At 46.0% G+C, this 14237-nt stretch overlaps 1 protein-coding gene across 1 annotated transcript; it reads right to left on the bottom strand.

The window, feature by feature from the left end:
• Positions 1–476: 476 nt before the first annotated feature.
• YWHAH (tyrosine 3-monooxygenase/tryptophan 5-monooxygenase activation protein eta) lies at positions 477–12357 on the bottom strand. Its single transcript, XM_040619772.1, has 2 exons — positions 12066–12357; positions 477–1944 (listed from the first exon to the last, which is right to left on the bottom strand). The coding sequence occupies exons 1-2, from the start codon at positions 12150–12152 to the stop codon at positions 1291–1293; spliced, it is 741 nt and encodes a 246-aa protein (XP_040475706.1). The 5' UTR covers positions 12153–12357; the 3' UTR covers positions 477–1290.
• Between the last annotated feature and the right edge of the window lie 1880 nt (positions 12358–14237).

The following is a 14237-nucleotide window of genomic DNA, read 5'->3' as shown; positions in this document are numbered from 1 at the left end:
CTAAAGATTTCAGGGATCCATTTTATTATATCTAATACAGAAAGGATACGAAGAAAATGAGGACAGGTGTAAGCTCCGTATCTACCTTCAGTGTTAAATATCAACCGACATTCCAGTAGGGTGGGTCAGGCTACACCCTCCCAAGTTACACAGAAGCTTGACCTTTCCCTGGTCAGGTGCTGTAACTGAGGAAGACTGGGCATTTTGGTCAGCTCAGCTCCTGTACCAGCACCAGTTATCAGGAAGAGTGGATCAGAGAGGCTATGCCACTGGGTAGACAGAAAATAACTGAAAATTCATGAGTCTAATGTGTATACTGCAAAATGTGTAACGGAATCAGAGAGCAAGAAAACTTACTGTGCCAAAAATGCTTCGGTGTTTTAGAAACCAAAACCAGAATTCAAAATGGTAACCTGTTAAGAGAGCTCCTTGAGGAGGGGAGGGGGGAAATGAAAACCACATACATAGACATAATATCCCCAAAGCAGCATTTATTTACCCACTGAATTCCAAAACATTTAATTTAGAAGTCTGGCATTTCATAATCACCCATCTTGATTGACGTGGGCTGACACACACGGTGCTGTCAGGATACACAAGGACAATAGCCAAAGAGTTACAAAAAATAAATCCATGATTCTTAAACAATCACAACCAAAAAAAAAAAAAAAAAAAAAAGTTACAGGTATCAAAACTTTAGATGCATTGCATTGAAAAAGAAGGTTTGTGCACATAATTTAAAGAGGCAAAACAAGGCGCTACTGAAACCTCACGTTGAACAGTTTATTGTAAAGCTGATGGAAAGGAGGAGTGGTCTCTTTGTAATCAGCTTCCCTTAACAGTTTTCCATTAGCTGAAGAAAGAGGTGGGGGGTGAATTCATCTTTTGCATGCACAAGATGTACTGCTGAACAAAACACTATCAGCTTGTTTTACATGGATCATTTAAATATCAATCGTAGCCTGTGTTGGCTAATTCTCCTTTCTAAACTTCCCATTGCTTTTGCTTGGATTTCCCATAGATCAATAGGCATAGAATGCCTCATTCAGATCGCACTTGTCTGCACAATTCGAAAAGAGAGCCCCTAAGGGCTTAAAGCAACCATCAATCCAGCAATGCCCATGAAGATTTATCTGAAACTGCTTCCCAAGGGGCAGGAGAGCAGATCTGAGTAGCTGTGCTGCCAATACAGATAGGTTTAGCACTAGATATTTAGTGATTGTGGCAAGGAAGAATCAAGTGATGATGGGGGGTGGTGGGTGAAGGAAGGGCCTGGGACCCGGAGACTCTTCAGTTGCCTTCTCCTGCTTCTTCATCCTGCTGGTCGCTGGTCCAGAGGGTGAGGTTGTCTCGCAGCAACTGCATGATGAGCGTGGAGTCCTTATAGGAATCCTCGTTTAGTGTGTCCAGCTCAGCTATGGCATCATCGAAGGCTTGTTTGGCTAAGAGGCAGGCCTGCTCGGGTGCATTCTGGATCTCATAGTAGAACACGGAGAAGTTGAGGGCCAGACCCAGCCGGATGGGGTGCGTCGGCTGCATGTGCTCTTTGCTGATTTCAAAGGCTTCCTTGTAGGCAGCCTCGGAAGCTTCGACCACACTGTTTTTCTTCTCCCCGGAAGCTACCTCTGCCAAGTAGCGGTAGTAATCGCCCTTCATTTTCAGGTAAAATACCTTGCTCTCATACTGGAAATCATTGCAGTTCTTGATGAGGAACTTGTCGAGCAGCGCCAGGACATCATTGCACACTGTCTCCAGCTCCTTCTCAATCTTCTCCCGGTAAGCTTTAACTTTCTCCAATTTCTTTTCATTTCCATCAGCCATGGTTTTCTGCTCAATGCTGCTTATGACCCTCCAGGAAGATCGCCTGGCACCAACCACGTTCTTGTAGGCCACCGAGAGGAGGTTCCGATCTTCATTAGAAAGAGGTTCATTGAGCTCTGTCACCTGCAAAATCCCCAAAAGTTAAACACTGAGATCCAAATCCAAAAATCTTAGAAAGAAATCTTCCTTTGAACCTGATCAACAACCCTTCTCAAGCCAGCGTGGACAAGCTAGAGAAAAACCAATCAGACATGGATCCTCTCTGAAGGAAGACCGCAGTCTAAAAAGAAGAAATAAATACTTGAAACAAAATATTCAGTGATAAGGGATTTGAGAAATTCATAATTCGGGCCTTTTAAGATGTTGCCTTCATCTTGGTAGAGGTATGAGGATAAAGATAATCATGGAAAGACTGTGATGGTACACAGTGGTGGATGAAAAAGCCCTGCAAAAGGTACTGTCAACAATAAGATCATATAATTCCTTTGCCAAATGTTCAAAGATTATAGACCGGAAGTCCATTCCAGATTCTACTTCCAACTTTAAATTCTAGAAAGAACCAACCACACCTCCCTCAAATATATATTAATAGATAAGAGCATTCACAGATGAGATCAAACACAGGTCAAATGGCCAGTTTTGCCCTGAGTGGTTACACAAGAGAATCCCAATGGGACACTCAGACCTCCCCCAATCCAAATGGATACATTAGTGACAGGAATGTGCCCCCAGCCTCTGCGGAAAGGAAGCACTCAACAATAAGCTCTACTTTGACCTACCTGACAGGAAACCCTGCCTGGCCATCAAGGATGGAAGCACCAATTATTTTAAGAAGAAATGTTAAATTTCATAAATTTCATGTGTCTTTAGGTAGTTCATGATACCAACTCCAACCGAGCCAGCTATGTAGTTAGTAAAAAGGGAGTTGGACTTCGTTGTGTTGTTGAACTGTGTCCCCCAAAGTTACACTGAAGTCCTAACCTCGGGACCTGTGAATGTGACCTTATTGGGAAATAGGACCTCTACAGATGTAATCAAGTCAAGATGAGGTCACCCTGTATCAGGGTGGATCCTAAATCCAGTGACTGGCGCCCTTATAAGGAGTGGGAGATTTGGAGACACACGAACACAGGGAGAATGCCACGTGATGATGGAGGCAGAGATTGGAGTGATGTGTCCACCAGTCAAGGAATGCCAAGGATTACCAAGAACCACCAGAAGCTAAAGGAGAGGCAAGGAAGGATTTTTCCCTAGAGCCTTCAGAAGGAGCACGGCCCTGCTGACACCTTGATCTTGGACTTCTAACCTTCCCAAATGAAATAATATAATTTGCTGTTTTAAGCTACAAGCTTGTGGTACTTTGTTTGGCAGCCCAGGAAACTAATACAGACTTGGAATCAGAAAAACTTGGGTCTGGGCCCCAGCAAAGCCACTAATTTTCTAAATTGACTTCTACCTTTATAAAGTAGGGGGATGCCTTAATTATATGACTGGTAAAGGTCTTTAATTTTCGGGAAAAAAAAAAAGAAAAACATTTAGGAAATTTAGGAAACCATAAAACACTCAACAAAGAAAAATATTACTTAAACTATAAGGACAGAAATTCCTGCAACTAAGGGGAAAGGGTTAAATGCCAAGTTCAAGGGAGAAAGTTATTAACAGCATATTAAAACAGACATGCTTTAACACGAATTGAAACGACTCAGCAGTGCAGAATCAGAAATTCTAAAAGATTAAAAAAATTAACTCAAGAACATACGCAACAAATATAATCATTACGTGTAAAATTAGAAAACTGGTGCCAAGTTCTTCATTGTCTACTAGCAACCCCCTCCCCAATAAAAATACCAACAATTCCCCCAATTCCATGTCCCCAGCACATCTACTCTTTCTCAACAAATCCCTAGCCTGGGACTGTCTCCCCACCTCTGTCTACTCAATCAACCCAACCCCACCCCACTTTTCTCTTCAGTGGGGTCTTTGGCTACAGGCTGCCTCTGCCCATCCCCTGGGAGGACTGCCTGCAAACCAGGTTCCTCATTCCTCCTCACACCGTCTGAGGCTGAGTGGTCTCCACACTTTCCTCGGTGATCTGCCCCAGTCCCAGGCAATCTCTCTACTGAGCCCAAATCCATCCTCCCTTCAAATCCAGGTGAAGACCTGTAACCCCACTCACTAGGTTTTCTCCTCCAGTGAGTTCCTTCAAACACATATGCACATTTGTTTATTGGAAATATAAAGAAATTTTACAGATATTTAATTTGGTCTTTTAAGGAAGCAACCCTTATAAATCAAAATTGTCTTGAATCCTCTGACAAATCTCAGATTGTTGAATTCCCTCTCAAATGACTCACTTTTCCAGGGCAATATTCAGTAAAACACGAGGCTAGCACAGAATCCAAGACCTCCTTAGGTCCTGCAGTAAGTCAATCTAAGGGCACTTGACACTAAAATGCAAATGCTATCCCTAAGGAGTCACTAAGATTTCACCCTGTGGCTAATAAAGGTCCTTGTCAGATCCACAAAGATACACCAGGGTAACCCTCCAGAGCGTATCTTTAAAATTGAGTGCATATGTGAAATACAGAACACCCTTATCACCCAGGGTGTCTGTACAATAGACATTATCATCACTAAAAAACACAAAAAACCATAAGAAATCTGGAGTTTAGCCTGAGCTAGCTATGTGACCTTGTCTGCGGATCAAAAGTAAAATAAAGGGCACTGGCCTAAACCATTTCCAAGGACCTCTTTCAGCTCTAATATTCTAGGATTCTGTTTTTCCTGAGCAACAATAAAAGGTGTGGAAAGGTATGAGGTTGATATTAGTGTAAACGAAATTTGGTTGTATCTGTAGGTTTCAGGAATTCACGCGGCCCTTCTCCATCAGGAACAAACTGCCCAAAAAGGCTACTGGGCAATATTTATAATGACACCTTCAGAAGAAAAATCATTTAGCAGGAGTATTAGTGTTTATGTAACAATCATCTGGTTTCCTGCCAGTCTGAATGAATCACTATCAGCATCAGCTGAGTGTGACTAACAGCTAAGCAAGCATTGTTCTTAGAACTCCAGCCAGGACCTAACTAGGAAATAACTGGATACATTTAAATATAGTATTTTTAACACTCCTGGGTTACAACTCAGTTAAGAAAGGGAAACTTATGGAAGGAAGATCATTTTATTACTTTATAACTGAGCTTTTCCCAGGTTGGAAAAGTACAGAACGAAGTGAAATCAGACGGCCTATTGAAACAAACAAGACTTACAGCCAGGCTTGATTTGTCAGCACCGGCTCCCAGTATTTCAAATTCCAAACTACTGGAGGCAGGAGAGCTAGTGAAGTCTGGTCACACACCAAGAGAAGCAGACACTGGGAGGCATGTAGTGCAGGAGAAAGGAAACCACAGCCACCAGTCCCAACCCCGCGGATACTGAAGCAGCTGGACGGCTGCATCACAGCCTATGGACATGACTTAGTGCAGCTTTACAATGATAAATTTCCGAATGGTTTCTTATCGGGAACGTGAAGCAAAGACAAGACACAGAATTTACAAGACAGAGAGACCTGCCCAATGGTTCCCAACCTGCTCTCTACTCCAGCCAGTTTCAACACACCCTCATTTCTGCCACACACCGGCTACCCTCAGGACAGCCATTCTTGACATGACGTCTTCGTGTGGCAGCACCCCCTCTAAGGGACTCCTCAGCTCCATTCACCTGTCCACCTCCCACCCCACTTAATCCTACTTACACCCTTTCCAAAAACCCTAAGTTGGTGGACCATTCCCATTTATAAAGGCCTATCTCTCCACCTCCCTTAAGGATTGGACTCTAGGCCGGCCACCCAACTGATGTCCTGACTCATGTCCTTACCCTACCGCCACCTTTGGCTGCGCCAACTCCCAGCCCAGGGGCACTCACTTGACCCCATTTCCTCTGCTCTGGGACTACACAGCAGTACTAAAAGTTACAAATAACCTGATAGGCTACTAACTCATTTATCTTCCTATGACACCATTCGCTTACTCAAAAATCCCTAAGGGCTCCTCCCACTAACTCACCAGGCAATAAACTATGTGTTTGTGAGTAAAAATAGATCCACTGCCAAAAATAGCACAGGAACTATTTGGGAAAACTTAAAGTTCTTAATCTGGGAAATATCTAACCTCAAAAGTAATACTGAGCAAACAAAAAATGCCACCCCTGGACTGCCAGGCCACATTGCCAAAGTCAGGGTAAACGTTACTTCTCCTAAAGGGCACTCCCACCCTTCAGAGCTACACACACCCACTACTATCCCATCTTTTATAGTTACCCACACCCACTTGCTACCAACAGGCTTGCTTTTGATATAAGAGTTTACAACAGGAGAAAACAATTCTCATGAACAATTAGGTCAACATAACCACATCATAAAATCTTTAAGTTCTTTGGTAGAGTCCTGTATGTATTTTTTAAAAAAAGAAGAAAGAAAAAAGGGGGAAAAAAGGGGAGAGTCGGGGGAAGGAAGAAAGCTTTTTATTGGTGACTCTTCCCCTATCCTCCGAGTGAAGATTCTGCCTGGTCCCAAGGTGGCAAACTATCCATCTGTCACCACTTGCCCAGGCCTGGAAAGACCACTCCCTGTCCTCATTCGGGCTGCAGTTCTAGAAAGCCAAAGAGAAGCTAGACTTCAAGCTTAGAGCAGATGAGTTCAGGTAGTTAATAACCACTCAAAGCTTAACATTAGTCAAAATAGCCACCTTTGGATCACGGAGAGACTGCCTTTTCTTACTCTTGACATAAATGAACATTTTCGTAGGGACTGGCAGGGATTAAATACAACCCATCTGGGGCGCCTGGGTGGCTCAGTCGTTAGGCGTCTGCCTTCGGCTCAGGACGTGATCCTGGCGTTCTGGGATCAAGCCCCACATCGGGCTCCTCCGCTGGGAGCCTGCTTCTTCCTCTCCCACTCCCCCTGCTTGTGTTCCCTCTCTCGCTGGCTGTCTCTCTGTCAAATAAATAATAAAATCTTTTAAAAAATAAAATAAAATAAAATAAATACAACCCATCTGAATGGCATTGCTGCTACTGTCCCTGGAGGCACCAGCACTGAAAGCTTCAGAAGCTGTGCCAAGTCCTGGTTGCATGGAAGTGCCACCAGCCACCACCCGACAGGAAAGCCACTGCAGCGAGGAGTGCGAAGAGCACCCAAACAGCACAGCAGACCGGTGGCCTCAACTTGGACACTAGGAGGAATTTTACCAATACCCCAGACAATGAAATGTTAGGGCCTATCAGCTTATCAAATACACTTAAAAAAAAAAAAAGTGGAAAAACAACTGGTGCCAAGGATACGAAACAATTTCTTAAAATACCATGAGTATAATTTAACATAGTTCTGCACTTAATTCATAGCAGGAATTCAAATTCAATTAATACTTTGCTTAAGCTAAAAAAAACTGGTGTTCAGGAGAACAAGCAAAATCCAAATGTGTAAGTCTGCCTTTTACACTCCCCTGCTACAGCTAAGAACCATACGTGCTGGATTCTGTTTTTAATCAAACTTGGCAAAAATGACTTACATCTGATAGATGAAATTACTTGTTCACGAAGCCTACTTGTGTAAAGGGCCTGCAAGTTAGTCACCAATAATGACTAATATACCAGAACGTATATTAGAAATATCCCTTTCAGGGGCGCCTGGGTGGCACAGCGGTTAAGCGTCTGCCTTCGGCTCAGGGCGTGATCCCGGCATTATGGGATCGAGCCCCACATCAGGCTCCTCCGCTATGAGCCTGCTTCTTCCTCTCCCACTCCCCCTGCTTGTGTTCCCTCTCTCGCTGGCTGTCGCTATCTCTGTCAAATAAATAAATAAAATCTTTAAAAAAAAAAAAAAGAAAAGAAATATCCCTTTCAGGGGCGCCTGGGTGGCGCAGTCGTTAGGCGTCTGCCTTTGGCTCAGGGCGTGATCCCGGCGTTCTGGGATCAAGCCCCGCATCAGGCTTCTCTGCTGGGAGCCTGCTTCTTCCTCTCCCACTCCCCTGCTTGTGTTCCCTCTCTCGCTGGCTGTCTCTCTCTATCTGCCAAATAAATAAATAAAATCTTTAAAAAAAAAAAAAAAAAGAAAGAAATATCCCTTTCATGATCCCGGGGTCCTGGGATCAAGCCCTGCGTCAGGCTCCCTTCTCCCTCTCCCCACCCCCTACTTGTACTCTCTCAAGCACTCTCTCTAATAAATGAATGAAATCTTAAAAAAATATATATATATTTTATCCCTTAGCCTAGTGGCCCATTATTATACAGTGGTTAGAGTTCTAAATTCAAGAGTTCAAATCTTGGCTTCACAACTTGACCTCGAGAAAATTAACCTCTTTAAACCTCATTTGTAAAATGAAGTTAACAACTATCCATAGCAAAGTTGTTAAGAAAATTATATGAGAACGTATACAAGGGAGTAATAGCTACCATTTACTGAATGCCTTATAAGTAAAATATAAGTTCCATAAACTTGACAAATTGTAACATAGAAAACACATTTGGGATATCTCCTTCCAAACTATTTCTGGAAGTGTGACACTGCATTATACCACTAATACGAAATTACAGACAAAGCTCCGTGAACTGTTCACCACCTGAACTCCTTTTAATGCAGGCTACCGCAAGAATCCAGAACCCTCTTTCCTTCCTCAGCCAATATATGGCAAAGCAATACTTACATTACAAATGACCACTTAGTGGGCAATAATACTCTCTAGTTTATACATATTTCAAACTACAGTACTGATGTGGCTTTAAGATTTCACACTAACCACAATTTTGGTACACCTCAAAATCATCCTTAGTTTTAATATCTGCATCACGGTATGTCTCACCCTGAGCCACTCAGCTGAGCTCTCCTTTTATACACCGCCTGCTTGTTCATTCCCCCACTTCCCATAATCTCACAGCTGTTGGAATAAGAGCCTTTGGCCACTGGTTGGGCCAAGTGCCTCTTCCTCTCAAACTGTTTCTTCAAGCTGCAGCTTTGTTTCCTGCACTCAAGATTTTTACAGATATTCTTCAAGTCCTTCAGATGTATTTCTCTGCCCTTTGCCAACTTTGTAATCAACTGTATCAATGTTAAAAAACACACCATGCTATCCCAAATAATTCTGATGTTTTATAAATTCACAATTACAATCTATGTTTTAATATAAAATAGCTGACTTAAGGCAATAAGAGACATGAATGAATGATGCCCACCCATGAGTATTCACCAGAAATCTCGTTATTTACTCTCTTTCCTTAAATCATGTAAGTCTAATGCACTGACATTTTTATCCCCCTTTATAGGTTTATTTCACTTTCTCATAAGATGGTATGATACCCATTTTTCGCAGGTTACAATTTGGGTAAGGTCATTCCAGGCCCCCAGCCTAGAGAGGACCTGGGTTCTTACCATCTTTCTCAATGCATTTTCCTACCGTTTCACTCTTTGTAAGCTGCTAGATATGAGATGAGGAGATCTTGAAGACACTCCAGTTCACTTCAGAAGCATTTCTTGCCTCTTCAAATTATGGGGTGAGGCAGGGAACTGCAGTTCTCAAATGACTGGAGGCAACGCTATTGTTTCCAATATGCATGAGTTTTCTTAAAGCTTACCAACACCATCCTCCAGGTGACGCTGGTACCATAAGGAACATCAATGATTACAGGCAGGCATTTATTAGGTGACCATTTAAGTTATAAAGAAAACAGAAAACAAGTTAGAAGAATAAAGACTGAAAAATGACTTGATAGCAACACCAGCATTACTAGCTTTACACTTCCAAGGACTTGAAGCCAAGAGATGTTAAGTTTCAAGGTTACAGAGTGGTGACATCAGAACATCTCACTCAGGTGCGCTGCTCCGTCTACCCTAGAACAGTCTACTTACCTGCCCTTCCATCACCCTGAAGAAAACCCACACAAACCCAGAGAGTTACCAGAATTCCCTTTTTTCAAAAGCTCTACTTTAAGCCTACAATATTAATAAAATGGGGACTGAGTTTAATGTACAAATATCAACTTGATAGGTAAACATAAGAAACTGTCTTCCACTGAACCCTGCCAAGTCCTTTCCAATGAATATATTCCATTAATTTAGATGACAAAAAAAGTTCTGACTTTTTAAAAGGAGTTACACTGAAGGAATGGTTTATCGCAATTATCAGATGACATAATTGGAGCTTAGATTGATTTTTCAATGCTGGATGGCTTATCCAACCCATAAATCATTTCAGATAGATATTACAGATTCTCAACACATGAGAGAGCCCATTAGTTTGCAAAATGCTACCTTTAAGCCTCAGAGAAAATCTGTGAACACAAGTTTCTAGCTATAGGACAGCATTATTCAAGCCTGCTTATGAAGACCAGAAAGCCATCTTGTTCTAACTGTACTTCTTTCTGGTTACATCTCTCAGTCCTTTCCTTACTTCCCATTTCAAGTTGCCTCAGGTTTGCCAGAGCTCCAGAATGTCCTTTCTAGTCATTTTCCCTTAACCTCAATTCACCCTTACTGAAGTCCCACTCACAGCATAAGTGAGGGCCTCACTAAAATGTCTAGAGAGCCCTCAGCCTGCACAATCCCAGTACCACTCCATCATGGGGGAGAAGACACTCACTCAAGTGTGACTTGCTGTGTGAACAGAAGTGGCTCTTAACCCAAAGAAAATTAAGCTCAGAACCCCTTCAGAGGAAATGTATTCATAGATTCTGTAAAATTTGCAAAATTAATATATTTTACATTCATGTCCTTAAAGAGGGCCCCCTGAATTACAAAGACTTCAGATCCCAGACCTAGATTGTCCCTGGTTTAGACTGTCTAACCTGTGACAGTATGCCTGGGCTCAAATCAGGATCACCGATTTATCAACAAATGAGTGGTACTGCTGGTTTCCTAACACACCTAGTGCCATGTGTAATAAGAACACCACACAAGAAAGATACCTCTTCAAGTGTCTTTCTTAGCTGGATAATACTAAATACTGACCTCAGCAACCTATTTCATATGATATTAATATCAAAAACCTTAAAAGCAGATTTTCAAATGATTCTGCAATTTTAGGGAGCCTCTTGATTTGTGGATTTATAAGAAATCTCACAAGGCCAGCAAAAGGACGAATGAGCCATAATGCAGGCAGTAACTGTCAAGCTTCAGCCCGCTAAAAATTGCCATGACCGCTGGTTAGGGTGCAGATTTCTGAGTCCCAACCCTAGAGCTGCAGGATCTTTAGGTCTAAGATGGGGTCCAGGCGGATCCTCCCAGGTCTCCAGAGGATGTACACTGGTTGAACATAGCAGGTTGGTGGCCGTCAGTTGTAGCTCTACCACCGTGTGACCTTGACACAGAGAAGTAATGTTCATTTAGAGAAAAGGTAAAATAAAGTTAAGAGACAGGGACAGTAAGAGGATAACCGGAACTCTTAGTCTCATATATGCAGGTGGTGTCTGATCCACGGTATGTGCTAGGGTGTGGCTGGGCACGAGTCCTTCACCGGAAATCAAGCTGCAGAATCAATCTATGAAGATCTCGGGAATGCAAAGGGACACAGCCCTGTCCTGCCAAGAAGTCACGTCTCATTTTAATCTCCAGGCAGATGCTCCCTGCATCAGACCTGGGAGTGGGGCCCCACACCCACCGCCCTCCGCCCTCCAGCTCGCGACTACGTCTAGACTGCAGAGTGGGGGGTCTTCGCACACAAAGCCAGACCCGGGCGTGGGAAGATGGAACGAGAACGATTCCGGCGAGCAGAGCATAACAGATCGGAATCACACAGACTCCATTCAGGTCGTGGCAGAGAAAACCAGGAGAGACAGGGCGCCACTCACTAGGTGATTCTTTATTCCAAGTTGGGGTATGGAGGAAGGCGAGAGGGAGGTGAGCCCCCACATTGGGCAGAACGGTCTAGAACGAGGAATGTGGCTCTCTCACGTTTCCTCAGGCACCCCCCCCCACCCAAGGCTCCGAGCTGGGATGCGGCGACCCCCGCCCGCCTGAAAGGGGCCACTGTCGCCCACCCATCCTCGTGGGGCTGCATTCCTCCCCCGAGACCCCACCCGGGCCCAGCCGCAGGAAATGGCGGGGCGGGCGCGGGAAGCGCGGGCTGCCGGCGGGCGGCCGCGCCCAGAGAGGTCGCGGGGTCGCCCCGGGCCCGGAGGGAGATGCCGCCCGGCCGCCCATCCCTCCCCTACGCCGGGCCTCACAGCCGGCCAACCCGGCCTCCCGGCGCGCTCACCGCCTTCATGGCGGAGGCCATGTCGTCGTAGCGCTCCGCCTGCTCGGCCAGCCGCGCCCGCTGCAGCAGCTGCTCTCGGTCCCCCATGTCGCTCGTGGCTCGGCCTCGCCTAGCGCCCGCACCGCTCGCCCGCTCGCCCGCCCGTGCGTCTGCTCCCTAGTCGCCGCGGAGGCCGCCGCCGCGCACGCGCACTGGCTCGCCGGCCGGCCCAAGGCTGCTGGCTGCAGGCAGCGCCGCTGATCGCGCCCTCTCGCTGGCTCGCCCCGCACGCTGTGGCTCGCGCTGCCGTCGCCGCCGGGGGAGGAGAGGCGGCCGCGCGGGGGGATGGGAGGACGGAGGACGCCTGCGCAGTGGGAGCAGCCGAGCCTGGCGGCGGGGAGCGGCGGGAGTGGGAGGGGGGAAGGGCGGGCCGGCCCTAACGGTCTATTTCAAGGTGACGTCACCTACTATAAATAGCTGCCGCTGCCGCCGCCGCCGCCGCCGCCCCCGCCGCCCCGCCCGAGAACTGCGCAGGCGCCCTGTGAGTGCTGCATTTTACCACCGCATAGGTGGAGGTGGGAGAAGGGAGAGTAGGGTGGGGACTGGGGAGCCCGAGGAGGGGGCGCGGTGATGGCGGTTGCCTGGGTTGTTCAGTGTCACAGGTCCTCTTTGAAGCGCGTCTCTGAGGCCAGGTTGGAGGTCTGGCTTGAGAAGGGCCCAAAAAGCAAATGACTCTACTGTTTCGAGAAACCAAGGAGGTCGTGTGCCCCGAGAGGCGGGCCGGGACCGCCCCCGCCGTCTCGCCAGCCTCGAGCCCAGGCTGGCCCATGGGCTCCTTGGGGAGGCACCCTGTGCTTGGATGCATACTGGCAGGGGTAGGATCGGGTCTGGACTTTGGGGACAGCACCCCACCTGCCACTCCCAAACACATATTTCACACCCATCGGGCTGCAGAGCTGTCCTCCCACCTTTATAAGTGACTTTGGGCATACCGTGCATTCCATGAGAGGAGGGACAGGATGGCCTGACTGGGATGAGTAACATGACATCTACTAGGAGCCAGCCCAGTGCTATGCCTGTATAGGCATAAACATATGTAATCCTCACAGTCCACCCCGCATGTGGGCACAGCTGATCTCCCCATTTTTCAAAGCCAGATTAGTGACTTACTCAAGGTTACACAGCCAGCCCTTAAGTGGTGGAGCCAGGGTCTAAGTTCAAACCCAGGCTGAACTTCCTTTTGTGGCAAAGAGAGGGATAGGCTGACTGGTCACTAAGCCCGTCCCAGTTGTGGCATTCTACACTGAGGGTCCCTCATGCCAGGCCCTGGGCTGGGCCTTCGACAAACTAGGAAAATCCCAAAGACTGAAACATAGCCTCACTTAAGTACAACATGCCAAGGGAAGCTCAGGAGAAGGGACCTTAGGCTCTTTGAGAATTTTGTTGCATGCTCAGCACTGGGGAAAGGAGTGGCTATAGAATAAGTAAGATACGTCCTCTTGTCTCATAAGCTAGATCTAAATACACAAGTGCAGGTAAGCTGGACCTTGAGGCTGATGAGAGTCAGGGAAAAGGTATTAGGAAGTGGGGGTCCTGCACAGACAAAGGCTTAGCAGTTAGGACAGAAACAAAATCTGAGAGACGGTGAGAAGAAAGGCCTGGCAGTGAGAAATGAGGTTGGGCAAAACAAGGTAATGGAGTGTTTTAAATGCCAACCTGAAGATTTGAGTCATTATCCTTAGATAATTGGGAACCAGAAGAGGTGTGGAAATCATATTTCAAGCCAAGAATCTTGCTCTGGAGAGTAAGATGCATTTGAAGGGAGAAGAGAGGGACTGGATCTTGGCTTTACCCTCTAGCAATTAGACTGGAAGGACTGTTAAATGCACTGTAGAATAGAAATCCTGAAATGTCCAGGGTGGGAGGACATTTAGAGTCACTGTCATCCAACTCTTTATCCCATAGAAGGAGAAACTGAGGTCTGAGGAGGAGGAGAGGCTAACCCCAGTGAGTGAGCAAAGCTGGGGTCTCCATACCAGGTCTCCTGTTTCTGGGCCTTCTTCTTCCTGCTGTGATGCCAAAAGGAAGACCTCGGTACCCATGTAACAGGATTTCAGTGTGAGTCTGAGAGGAGGCCCCCACCACAGGTTTCACCGGGCTTTGAAGGGTCACCTTTGCTAACTACAAATGGAA

This window comes from Ursus maritimus, unplaced genomic scaffold (genome assembly GCF_017311325.1).
Source record: "Ursus maritimus isolate PB19 unplaced genomic scaffold, ASM1731132v1 scaffold_33, whole genome shotgun sequence".
Classification (NCBI taxonomy): domain Eukaryota; kingdom Metazoa; phylum Chordata; class Mammalia; order Carnivora; family Ursidae; genus Ursus; species Ursus maritimus.
This window is presented reverse-complemented; position numbering and strand designations above follow the sequence as displayed.